General features: G+C 39.7%; 2 protein-coding genes across 5 annotated transcripts in view; both read left to right on the top strand.

Moving 5' to 3' along the window:
* The first annotated feature begins 1,157 nt into the window (after positions 1 to 1,157).
* On the top strand, positions 1,158 to 8,349 carry LOC119499693 (transmembrane protein 237A-like). The gene is made up of 11 exons (XM_037788849.1): positions 1,158 to 1,435; positions 4,101 to 4,177; positions 4,256 to 4,384; positions 5,066 to 5,171; positions 5,412 to 5,566; positions 6,286 to 6,406; positions 6,611 to 6,802; positions 6,907 to 6,980; positions 7,067 to 7,154; positions 7,248 to 7,369; positions 8,066 to 8,349. The coding sequence occupies exons 2-11, from the start codon at positions 4,108 to 4,110 to the stop codon at positions 8,131 to 8,133; spliced, it is 1,125 nt and encodes a 374-aa protein (XP_037644777.1). The 5' UTR covers positions 1,158 to 1,435; positions 4,101 to 4,107; the 3' UTR covers positions 8,134 to 8,349.
* Positions 8,350 to 10,099: 1,750 nt separating this feature from the next.
* Positions 10,100 to 12,467, top strand: part of LOC119499692 (abl interactor 2-like) — a 32,823-nt gene continuing 30,455 nt past the window's right edge. For 2 of the 4 annotated variants that reach the window (XM_037788846.1, XM_037788845.1), the window contains exon 1: positions 10,100 to 10,278. In XM_037788846.1, the coding sequence (XP_037644774.1) occupies positions 10,162 to 10,278 (117 nt within the window). In that variant the 5' untranslated portion in view covers positions 10,100 to 10,161. The remainder of the gene's footprint in view (positions 10,279 to 12,467) is intronic. The other 2 variants (XM_037788847.1, XM_037788848.1) reach the window with 2 other exon arrangements.

Raw genomic sequence — 12,467 nt, 5'->3', positions numbered from 1 at the left:
TAGAAAAGTATAAAACAAAAATACAGTAATCAAGTAAGTACCTCAAAATTGTACTTAAGTTCAGTACTTGAGTAAATGTACTTAGTTACTTTCCACCACTGATATTTTAGCTTTGTGTTTTTTATTTTCTTAATTTATTGTCAGTGTATTTGTTGACCTGGGTGCCGAGCTGCTGTATATAATTGCCCTTGGAGTGATTGATCAAGTTTTATTGAACTTAATTGAAATCAAATTTATTATAGTCTTAAATAAATGTCCTTGTAAATGTATGAAAATGAAATTAGAATGAATTAGTTTTGGTAAATTACAATTATTTTTGTATAATTATTCCAGTTTGCACATCCCAGGCTCCATATGTACACTAAGCAAGTGTTTGGGTTCAGAGATTTTAAGTAAAAATATCAAATCTTTGAGAGACAAATGAACTTCAAGAGTGCAGCAAACAAATCTGAGCCTGAGTGGAAGTGACAACGTTCTTTATTGCATGTATCACTCACAGCAAGGGCACATTGACTCACTCAGCAGAGCCTTACAAGTTGTGGCATTTTAATATGAGATGGTTGTCCCCAATTCGGAAAAAGCAGATTTATGGGTCAGTAGTACGTAATGTCCCCAAAAGTGACCTAAGTACGCATGTGAGTGACTGTGTGTGTGTAATAGGATTGGATGTTTGACCTGGTTCCTGTGGTGTGAAGGTTTTAACTTTGAACTGTTAACCTCAGACAGAACCAGCACACCTGCTCAGACATGGCAAAGTTTATGTCTCACTTCTTTCCCACAGCACCAACAGCTAAGACTCATTGGTGTCATAGTATTTAGAGCCATCCACCATATCAGACTTTAAAGGTGCCAAATGCGAGATTGGGAGGGTGGAGTTAAGTATTACAGAACGCTGAATAAGACATTTTTAGAGAAACAGCTAAAACATTATTTATGAAAAGAAAAACATCAGTCTAATAATTCTGCCTATTTGTGAGTAAAGAGTGATTGGATCTGTTGAAAAAAATGACGGGCAGGAGAGCAGGCTGAGGGATTATTAGCATCCATGGCTACTTAGGAGCACTATACCAGCAGGTGACATCACAGCTGATCAACCAACCACAAAGCTCCCAGAGGCTGTTGCGGCTCAGCACATGATCCACCTGCCACTCTAAAACCCTGAGTCGAGTCTCAAAGCTGTAAATAAACCTCCTCCCCCCTCTGTTTGTCCTCTCTGCTTCACTTTAGCTCCACACTTTGGATTCATGCTTCAAGATTTTGATGTGAATTTGAGATTAAACAAGAGCAGAAGACAGAGAAATAAAGGGAAGGAGGGTGGGATTTTATACCGAGGCTCACCCTCAGACACTTTGCCTCAGCTTGATAAGATCAGAGACAGACGGCAGTGATTGTCTGCAGTGTTTCTTCACAGCCGCAGACCGACTCAACTGCACAGGTGAGCACTGATACTGATCCACTGAAATACACCTGAAAACAACTTTTTAAAATATGTGCTTGGCATAATAATAGTTCCTCTTTATGACAGGAACAAGATGTACAATTAGAAAGACTTTAATAAGGTCATCCTTAAAAACCATCGAGCCAAAGTTTAGCCAAATTTAAGCAACCCTAATTTTGATTCATATTTTATCATCTTTAATTTATCTAAAAGCAAAATATTAATATATATATTCTATACTACTATATATTAGAGTCTTTTGTTGTGTAGCATCTTACCATTCATGACTGGCGTATTTAGGTGACATTGACTGTGGAGATATTTATTCAGTTTTTTAAAGGAAAAAGTGTTTAGCATAAAGTATAAAACTGTTAACTTAAAAAAACTGAAAAGGTTTACGAAATTGTTTCTTTTAACCTTTTACTGTTCTTCCTGTGGGATGGCACTATAAAGAGCTTTCATGCACCTTTAGTACTAAAATTACATGAACGTGAACATTTAATGTATGTAGATTAAACCTTGAAACCTTGAAATTATATAATATAGACTTTTGAAGAGGCTCAACAGTGTAATAAATTAAAAACCAGGGACTAATGATCTAATATTGGGATTTTACAGTAAGGGGATCATCCTGAAAAGGCAGGTGCAAGTGTGATTAAACTGTTCACATTCTTGACAGAAAAAAACATCACTCAGGTTCACTTAGCTTTTAACTGCATTTCACAGTCTTCCTCAGTTGATTGCATTTGCGCAGTTGCCATGGAAATTGGTCAGTTGTCATAAGTAGGTCACATGCAAAAAGTTCTCCAAACTAAACAACAAAATACGTTGTTTGTCCATGCTCTCTTGAACAACATAAAGGAGTGTTTTCTGATCTGACGCCACTATCAGCAGGATGCCATCATTTGTCTGTGTCTCCAAGTCTCCCATTCCAAATAAATCTGTTTTATGATGTGACAACGCAGGTTTGGTTGGGTTTAGGCACAAAAACAACTTGGTTAGAAACATTGTGGTTTCGTTTAAATTAAAACTTTGTTATGGTTAGTTCAGTCAGGACATTCACATCAGGGTTTTAACCATTATGATGTGCATTTAAATTTGGCAGTGTGGCTCTGCTTGAGTTATCTTGCATGGCAGCTGGATTCTCACAATGTCAAGAGATCACATATCACACAAAAATCAATTCAAGTAATGTGTTTGTGCCAGGGCACGGACCAATCGGCGTCTTGTGAGGAGCTACTGGCAGCTAGGGGCGTGGCTTAGGTGTGTGACACAACACGGAGAGGCAACTGTTCGTTTTAAACAACAATGGCGGCTCCTTAAGTGGTTAGATGCTTCAGTAGCATCAGTTATATCAGAACTGGAGAGTATTTCTTCATTGAAAGAAGAGCAAAGACCGGCACTAAAGGGTTTTGTCAATCTTCTCCCAGCAAGAGTTTGATTGAGAGATGGTTTATCCAATGAGACTAGGGAGGTGGAGCCGATGTTGATCCTATTTTCCTCCCGACGTCGGTCACATTCCTGTTTTGCAAGACGGGCCTCACTAGATATAATTTAATTTTTTTTTGCTTCCATGGACTTTGTGTTGGAGTCTGAGTTGTGGTGGGGGCTGGTTGTTCGTTGGCGTTAGCAGACTCCATTTCTAACCGAATGTTAGCTATCCTTGCACACTGTTAGACCTGAAGCGGAACTGAAAATAAAGGCACTCGCGAGCGTGCATGATATCACATCCCCAAAAAAACGGCCCGCATTCTTCACATTAAAAGCAGTCTACAGGCTGATAGAGGAAACACAGAAAATCGCCGAGGGTCTTATTTTTTAGGTTAGGCTAGAACCTGTTCACATAATTTTTCGATTAAAAAACGTTTATATGTGTAAAAACTTACATACAGTCCCTTTTAATGTTCACTGCCAGCCAAGAGTTCACTAAGAGAAATGGAATAGAATACAACAGAAAACAAATGAACTTTATTGTTTAAGCAATGCTGGAAATGTGTCTATGGCCTCATCAAGAGCATTAAACACAGATTACATTGCATTAAAAAAAAAAAAAATTAATTCTCACCTGGAAAAATAAATCACTGTAAAAACATGTGAGACTGCATCTTTGGTCTGTTAATCGTATGATTGGTGGTTTGATCCCCAGCTCCTCTTCCTCAATTGCTAAAGTGTCCATGAGCCAGACACTGAACCCCAAATTACCCCAAAGTAAGTAAGCTTTAGATAAAAGTGTAAAAAGTGTCAATTGTAAATATAATGTAATAGATCAATGTGAACAAGAACGAAGAAAAACTGCAGTTTCAAACCAAAATTCAGGTTTGGTTTCAATGTGTTTAAAAATGTAGCATGCTGAGATGCTGCAGTATACTGTCTTGGACTAGATTACAAGGCAGAGCTCTCTTTAAATAATACTTAAAATATCTTTCATGGTGTGTTTCCTGAAGCTTCGTTCCACCAGCTGTCCTCAAAGCTCAGGCTAATCCAATTATCTCAAACAGGCATCACCATCCGGCCACCGCAAGATCCTCATTAAACTGTTAATTAACTGACCTAAATACTGTGAAAAAATAAATGAATAAAAAACTCTCTAAAGGGAAATTACCTGCTGAAAGATCCTCGTAATTGATTTTATTCACATTTTAAACTGTTTATCCTCTCGCAGAGAAACTATGCCAACCGTCAAGAGCAAGAAGAAGAAGCCGAAGAAGGAGGTCAACGATGGAGAGGAGCAGGGAGAAGGTAAGAGGTGACGCCTGCAGCTCCAGACAGCACTCTATTCTCTTCTACTCTATTTTACTCTATTATGTTCCTCTATAGTTGGTCTGGAGGTGGAGATGGAGGAAGTGACCAATAGGAGCCACTATGTGAGCAGAGACCCTTTGACCCCAGAGCCGCAGGATCCAGCACCACAAAAGAAGAAGAAAAAGAAGAGGGTGCCTACTATCGGTAGCAACACTGCACCAACTGTTATTCATGTCACCTTTTACATTAAAGAAAGATAAACAGCTGGAGGAGGGGTTGAGTTTTATTCCCACACCAGTACCTCCATCTTTGTTCCATCTGTTCCAACAAACTGAGTTGGCCTACTTGGCTGGTGGGAAGCTGACAGGGGATGCAAATTGGGAAAAACAGGGAAAAAATATGCATCGAGACTAATGGTGCGGTTAGACCAAAATTCATGTGGAACGGAGCGAGACACATTCACTTTTGGTCGCGAAATCTCCTTTGCTTCTCACTGAGTTCAGTCTCATTGAACTTTGATGAGACTCTTCGTTGTCTGGCCAGTTTGAGAGAGGGGGTGGGACTGACCTCTCAGGAAATATTGTTTGTTTATATTCTTGTTTTTTAACTGCAAAATAACTCAATCATCAGAGAAGGAGGGATGCTGATTGACAGAGGTTACTGACAGTAAAGTGTGTTTACAACCCCACCCATTCCTGTCCCTCCGGCTTTCGGCTGCACCACAGCAGTACATTTTGCAAGGAAAACTTTGGTTTAAGTTTGGTCTAATCAGAAAGGTGTTAAATGTAGTGCTGACTTCTAACAAGAGACAATGTTTTATTAAAGTGACTCAGGTGTTCTTTATATTGATAAGAAATCTCATGTTTCATGTTTTGTTTTGTTCAGATCAGGAAGCAGAGCACGCCGACGTGCCAAACGGTAACATGACCGAGCCCGACATGGACGGAGAGGAAATGACTGTTGCTGTAACCAGAAAGACGAAAAGGAAGAAGTGAGTAAACTAGCATTAAGTAAACTAATGTTTTCATTAACCAAAGTATTGGATGAATTAAAGTGTTGACCTGATGATGGCCATCATCATAATAGATCACCAAAGTTATTAGAGTTCATCCTGAGGGGAACATGAATGGCAATCCATCCAATAGTTGTTGAGATATTTCAGTCTCCCATCCACTCAGCGTGGCTAAACATGTAAGTTGTACAAAACCCTCTTTCTTATATCACATGGCAGGAAGGCGAAGGCGACGGAGCACTACAGCAATGATCTGGGAGCCGAAGACGACGATATCATCACAGACGCCCAGTCCCCGATCCCCCAGCATTCCCTGTTCTCCGCCCCACACGGACACAGCCAGCCTGTCGGCAGAGTCTTCGTGGAAAGGAACAGTGAGTGTGAAAGACAAGGCTGGCAGTGAAAACATACACAATCACTAGTTAAAGGTGCTATTGATAACATTGATAACATTCAGCCACTAGATTTTACATTCTCCATCTCCTGTTCTATTGCATTTACTTCACAACAAGTCGTTGCCCCCAATACTGACAACCCAGAGATACCACGCGATACCAACGTTGCAGAAAATTTGAATTTGCATTAATTTGAGTGAATAAATCAACATCCATTAGTCATTAAAGAGCAAAGCATTCATAGAAATGTGATATACTGTAAACTATTGATTGTTAAATTTCAAGTATCATACTTTTCTGTCCTTTTTGTCTCATGTCATATAGTTTGTATTTTGTAATGGCTTCAGACAAATATCTATTCCAAAAGAAACATAAAATATGTGACTTAATTTTAACAAGTAAGGATTTGATTTCCTTTACATGGACCCCGTTTACACGCTGGCTGATCTCATAATAGTTAAGTGTTGATGCATCCAAGAAGCATTCAAGGGAGATTGAAATCTTATTCAAACCACCTCTGGGGGTAAACTGGACTAACTACAGCCTTAAAAATGACCACAGTGTCGACTCATGTCATTGATCCACTTCAGAATTTTTAAAACAGACATTTTGACTGTCAGTGCATGAAAAGCAGCAATGTAATGTTCAAAAACAGCTGCTTCCTTCACATAAACAAGTGTGTGTGCGTGTGTGTGCAGGGCGTTTCCAGGCAGAGCGAGTTGAGCAGCTTCGACACTCAGAACTCATGGATGACTACATGGACCCCAGGCAGATCTGGAGCACCAGAGACGTCGCTATGAGGGTCCACAGTGGCTTCAGGTCTGCACACACACACACACACACACACACACACACGCACACACACACACACACACACACAACACACACACACAACACACACACACACACACACACATATTTCTTGATAATATATGTGTATTTGTATATATATTATTTGATAACTCCTTTTTGCATTCTGTCCTGTGGTGTGTGTGTGTGTGTGTTTGTGTTCTCCCTCTGCAGGGTGATCGGGCTGTTCTCTCACGGTTTCCTGGCCGGTTACGCGGTGTGGAACATCATCGTTGTGTACGTGCTGGCGGGCGATCAGATGACCACGCTGCCCAACCTGCTGCAGCAGTATCACCCACTGGCCTACCCAGCTCAGTCTCTGCTCTACCTGCTGCTGGCCATCAGCACCGTGTCGGCATTCGACAGGTTTGTAGATCTGTGTATGTTGCATAAAATGGAAATACTCAAGTGAAGTACAAGTACCTCAAATTTGTGGCAACTAACAGCTTTCTGTTTGGTGTCACCTGCAGGGTGAACCTGGCCAAAGCCTCCATGGCACTGAGAGGCTTCCTCACTCTGGACCCTGCTGCTCTGGCTTCTTTCTGTAAGTGAGACAAGACAAAGACAAAGAAGAAGAAGATGATAATGATGATGATGATGCGTTACAGCAACTCTTGTCTCTGTGTTCAGTATATTTCATAGCACTGATCCTGTCCCTCAGTCAGCAAATGACCAGCGATCGCATCAACCTCTATCCTACAGCCAACGACACTCTGTGGTGAGAACTTCTATTGTGTTCTACTGTATTGTATTGTGCTGTGTTGTATTGTAATATAATATATTGTGTTGTTTTTACTCTCACCTCATCCAGGCCTCAAGGTTCAGAGGAGCAGATCCTGCGGCCGTGGATCGTAGTGAACCTGGTAGTGGCGCTGCTGGTGGGCCTGGCCTGGGCTGTCGTCTCCACCCGGCCCGACATCGACTACACGGAAGGTAGGTGGAGATGTTGTGCTGTGCATTACTGTCAGGTTAAAGGGCCAGTGTGTAGGATTTGGTGGCATTTAGCCGTGAGGTTGCAGATTGCAAACAACAGAAACTACTCCTGTGTGCCAAGCGTGTAGGAGAATTACGGTGGCTGACACGAAGTTATAAAGTGCTTTACATAGTTGAACCAGGATTAAATCATTTCAGGACATTTGCTCTTTGGCCGTCCAGCAATTTACATCCTGAACATAACTTAAAAGAGACTTAATGTTACGTGCTTCACCTGGTTTTAAGGGGAAATATAGCTGCATGTTTTGCGTTTTGGTTTCTAGAACTCATGTGTGCATTGCTGTTTATCATACTGTCACTCTTGATGCTACCACCAGATAGCGCCAAAGTAAGGAATGTTATCAAATCCTACACACAGTGACTTTAGAGTTAGTTTAGTGTCATGTAAGTGAGGTTTACAAATAATAAAAGTCCATTATACACTAAATATACGTAAGTTAATACATGTAAATATAAGTGATATACTTGTGTGTGTGTGTGTGTGTGTGTGTGTGTGTGTGTGTGTGCGTGTGTGTGTGTGTGTGTGTGTGTGTGTGTGTGTGTGTGTGTGTGTGTGTGTGTGTGTGTGTGCGTGTGTGTGTGTGTGTTTGGTTTCCATAATATTGTGGTGATGTGATGGTTTGTTTTTCTTTGCAGAGTTTTTGATGACAATGGAAGTGGAGGCATACCCGAGAGCAGACGAGAATCTGGACATCCCTGCCTGAAAGTCTGCACACCTCTGTCCGTCTATCCGTCTGTCTGTCTGTCTGTCCGTCTATCTGTCCGTCTGTCTGTCTGTCTGTCTGTCTGTCTGTCTGTCTGTCTGTCTGTCTTCCTGTCTGTCTCAAAACCAGTTTTCTTGTTCATCTTAATGTTTTTGTACAATAGCACTTTGTTTTGCCAAGAGTGATTTTGTAAATAAAGAAATACAGTATATGTACGATAGCAGCTGTCAATTGTTTGTTTTTTGTTTCACAGCGTTTTACCACAGGATGGTGCTGCTGCTCTAAGAAACAACTGAGGAGAATAATTGTAATATTTAAGATTACATAGTTTAAATGTTAAATAACGCTCCAAATTTGTGCTAAATTTTGGTGAGGAAAAACTGGCATATGGGGTCACTTGACCTCTGACCTCAAGATATGTGAATGACAATGTGTCCTATGGGTAGCCACGAGTCTCCCCTTGACAGACATGCCCACTTTATGATAGTCACACATAGTTTTGGTCACTGACAGCTGTTGTTGCCTGTTGGGCTTCAGTTTGCCATGTTATGATTTGAGCATATCTTTTATGCTAAATGCAGACCTGTGAGGGTTTCTGGACAATATATGTCATTGTTTTGTGTTGTTAAAGAGACTGTTTGTAACTTCTTACACGTGTAAATCAATCCGGGTCGGTGTCCCATGCGTGTTCGCGTGTGGCTTCGCTGTTCAGACAAGATTCCAACACAAACTACACAGAAGCACCAAAACCGCAAAGCTATATCTAGTGAAGCCCGTCTGTTAAACAGTGTTGGCCGCAGTCGGAGGACGTGGGGGAGACCGTAGTTTTGGTCTCCAGTGCTGGTGTCTCTGCTCCTCTGCCTGCCTGCTTAACTTCAGTCACATACCGCGCTCGTTCTCGCTATTTCGCTCCACACGTTCACGCGCACACACTACACACTGCAGAAGAGTTAGTTTAGCTCTGAGAATATGTAGTAAATGTACTGCGGACTTTTGTGCAGAAATAAATGCTGCAGCTCCTCCAGACCAACAGAGGTCGGGAGGCTGAAGCAGGAAAAGCCAACACTAGGATCAGCAGTGATTCATGGAGAGACCTTCGTCTGGTCAGCTAACATTACTGCCAAGCAGGTGACATATAGAGTGATATTGTGGTTTTAGCTGACGTGTGTCGCCTCACTGTGTTGAGAGATGCTCGTTCATGTCTATGTAAAGCGAGCACAAGCGCGAGCCTGACGCTGACTTTCGTTGACTTAACGGCCACAGGCGTCGCTGTTAACAAGCATTTCTGATTCTTACAAACAGTCCCTTTAAGTAAAAGATCTGAATTCTTCTTCCACCACTGAAAATTGCCAAGCTTGTCAATGCAGAAGGCCCATCTCATTTACATCACTGCAGTGGAGTTATCTTTTTTACGTGATTCACCTGAACGCTCCATTAAACTGATGGAGTTGAAGGTATCATTATACATAGACACTTTCTCATGATTTGCTTTTTCTACAAAGGAAACACAGTTGTCTTAACTACTGCCATGTCATCGATGTAATCGTTGACAATCTGCATGCTCCTCTTCTGCTGAGAGTCACAATCTCAGAGAAAAATACCACTTTCCCATCTTTAGGATTTCTGTCCATTTGTGATGTCACAAATATACATATTTAGACCATGAAATACAGGTATATTCAGGTATATTTAGGCAGACAGTTTTGTTTTTTTAACATTACAGCATGTAAACGTGTTCTAGTAGAAACACAAAATACAAGTATGAACATGAAAATGAGCATAATATGGGACCTTTAAGTAAGGATTCTTCTTCCACCACTGAAAATTGCCAAGCTTGTCAATGCAGAAGGCCTATCTCATTTACATCACTGCAGTCGAGTTTTCTTTTTTACGTGATTCACCTGAACGCCCCACTTTTTCCCATCATCTTTTTTTTTCTGCTCTCTGGTCGTGTCAGTGGTGATATCTCCCACGTTCCCTGAAGGCAGCGGGATACATTCAGCCGTTAGTAGTAAAAAGCATGCAAAGATGGCGGAGCTACAGATGCTGCTGGAAGAGGAGATTCCTGCAGGACGGAGAGCTCTACTGGACAGTTTCACCAACCTGGAAAGAGTAGCGGAGTACTGCGAGAGCAACTATGTACAGGTACATACTAGTATGTAAAACACCAGGTGTATTACATAGAGTATAAATGACATATAACGGTGTAATGTTAGCAGGGAGTGGGCGGTTGGAGAGATGGGAGTGATGGAATGACAGTACCAAACTCCTGTTATGTGATTAGCATTTTCATGGAAGATAAAAAAATCAATTCAATTTAAAAAAACACATATTATACAGTTAAACACCTCAAAGTCAATTCGGCTTTTTAAATTTTCCAACAAACCCCTCTGCTTTTATGTGAATTCAACTTTTATAACTGGTTTAGCTCATTTGACTGTTGGAATTTCATACGTAATTTAAGTTTTTCCCTTTTAAAAGTTGACATTTTACGTATTTATGTTTTTAATTGGTTTAATCTATGTATGCCGAATGAAAGAGTGATGTGTGTTTAGTCGTAAAATGTCTTAAAACATCTTCTACAGTGTGTTTGACAGTTGCAGATAAGCAGGGAATCATTATATGTAGGTTTTTCAATGGGAGTCTGGCGTGACATTTCTCCCATTCTGTATTGGCCTATGGAAGGAGTGTGTACCAGTAACCATCAATAGGAAACTGTTAAACCAATACTGTCTTATTAGCATGGCGTTGTTGTAATAATTATCCATATATATAATCTTGATTTCATTAAATATAGACATAGTTATCATCTTTACCAGTTCTGAGGATTTTGCTCACATAATCTTGTGTTGTTACATTATAAGATGAGATAAGATAAGATAAGAGTGAAACACAGGAGAGGTAAAGGTATACAAAAAATGATAAAAACAATAAATAGAGATATAAAAGATACAGAGTGAATGGGTGAACATAGTGTGTACAGTGTATGTACAATAAATAAATAATATGTACATATGTGCAGTCTATAAAGTGGTATATAGGATGTATAGTGTAAAGTAAGTGTAAATCTTGATTTCGTTAAATATAGACATAGTTATCATCTTTACCAGTTCTGAGGATTTTGCTTAACATAATCTTGTGAGCAATGTTGTTATTATACACAAAGTTGTTCTGAATCTGGCTTCAAAACACTCACTACAATGTAGTGGTAGTGTACCTGCCATACATTTGTTTTTTTGGAGGAAAATATACAGTATTACTTACTGATAATTAAAGATGAATTAAGTGGAAATCTTAGAGGAAATTTCTTGAAATACAGATTCATTGACGAAGATTGAATACACAATGATTGGCAGTGTGAAAAGTTCAATTTTAAGGTCCAAAATCGATGTTACCAAGAGTACGTATATCAGTACAATAATAACCTTGAAAATGCTCAAATTGATCACTTAAAAAGGTTTGCTGAGGCTTTTACCACCCTCTCATTATTTAATCTGCTCATGGTATTTCATGGTACTGAAATAGTTGAGGGCTGCAACCAATTCTGTTATAATAATGTTTTAGATCAATCAATCAATCAATCATTGAATCTATTAATTGTATTAAAATGCCCATCACAATTTCACCAACTGCCTGACCAACAGTTGTAATTCAAAGATATTCAATTTAAAACAGAGAAAAGCAGCAAATCCTCATATTTGAGAATCTGGAATCAGTGTTTTTTTTTTTTTTTTTGTTTAAATAATCAACCGACTATTATTAAAATTGTTGTAGATTAATTTTCTGTCAATCGAATAAATGTTTTTGCACTAATCTAGTCTCTCACACAACTGAGGAAGAGTATAGCTGGCAATTTCCATGTTTATCCCCTGGACGTTGCCTTTCAAATGTTCACCAAATTGGTAATACCAGCTTTTAATGCACACAAGTTCCACAAGTTTGTGATTAGATTCATTGTTATTTTATGTGCCGATTGTTTTCTGGATTCATCAATTCATTGTCTAGGCCAAAACATGTCAGAAAATAGTGAAAATTGAGTCGGGTGACATCTTCAAGTTTGCCTATTTTCTCCAACCAACAGTTCAAAACCCATATTGAGTTTATTATCATATTTTACACAGAAAAGCAGCAAATTAGGTGATTTGGCATTTTTGCTTGAAAAATGACTTTGATAAGTGATTAATTGATAACCAAAATAGCGGCCGATTAATTTTCTGTTGATCGATTTATCATTTCAGCTCTGCTTCTGTAACATCCAGTGAAAAATGTATTTCCTTTTTTCATTTTAAGATAGCTATCTGTGTGAGGCTGACATCCATCTCTGTAGTCGGTTA

This window comes from Sebastes umbrosus, chromosome 13, assembly GCF_015220745.1.
Source record: "Sebastes umbrosus isolate fSebUmb1 chromosome 13, fSebUmb1.pri, whole genome shotgun sequence".
Lineage (NCBI taxonomy): Eukaryota > Metazoa > Chordata > Actinopteri > Perciformes > Sebastidae > Sebastes > Sebastes umbrosus.
The sequence above is the reverse complement of the archived record's forward strand: the minus strand, read 5'-3'. Positions and strand labels throughout refer to the sequence as shown.

What these genes read in the sequence shown, in the direction of transcription:
- LOC119499693 (XM_037788849.1), top strand. Translation starts at nt 4,108, where the DNA reads ATGCCAACCGTCAAGAGCAAGAAGAAGAAGCCGAAGAAGGAGGTCAAC. An exon ending in ACCGTGTCGGCATTCGACAG is followed by an intron (nt 6,803 to 6,906) that starts GTTTGTAGATCT and finishes TGTCACCTGCAG; the next exon opens with GGTGAACCTGGCCAAAGCCT. An exon ending in ACAGCCAACGACACTCTGTG is followed by an intron (nt 7,155 to 7,247) that starts GTGAGAACTTCT and finishes CACCTCATCCAG; the next exon opens with GCCTCAAGGTTCAGAGGAGC.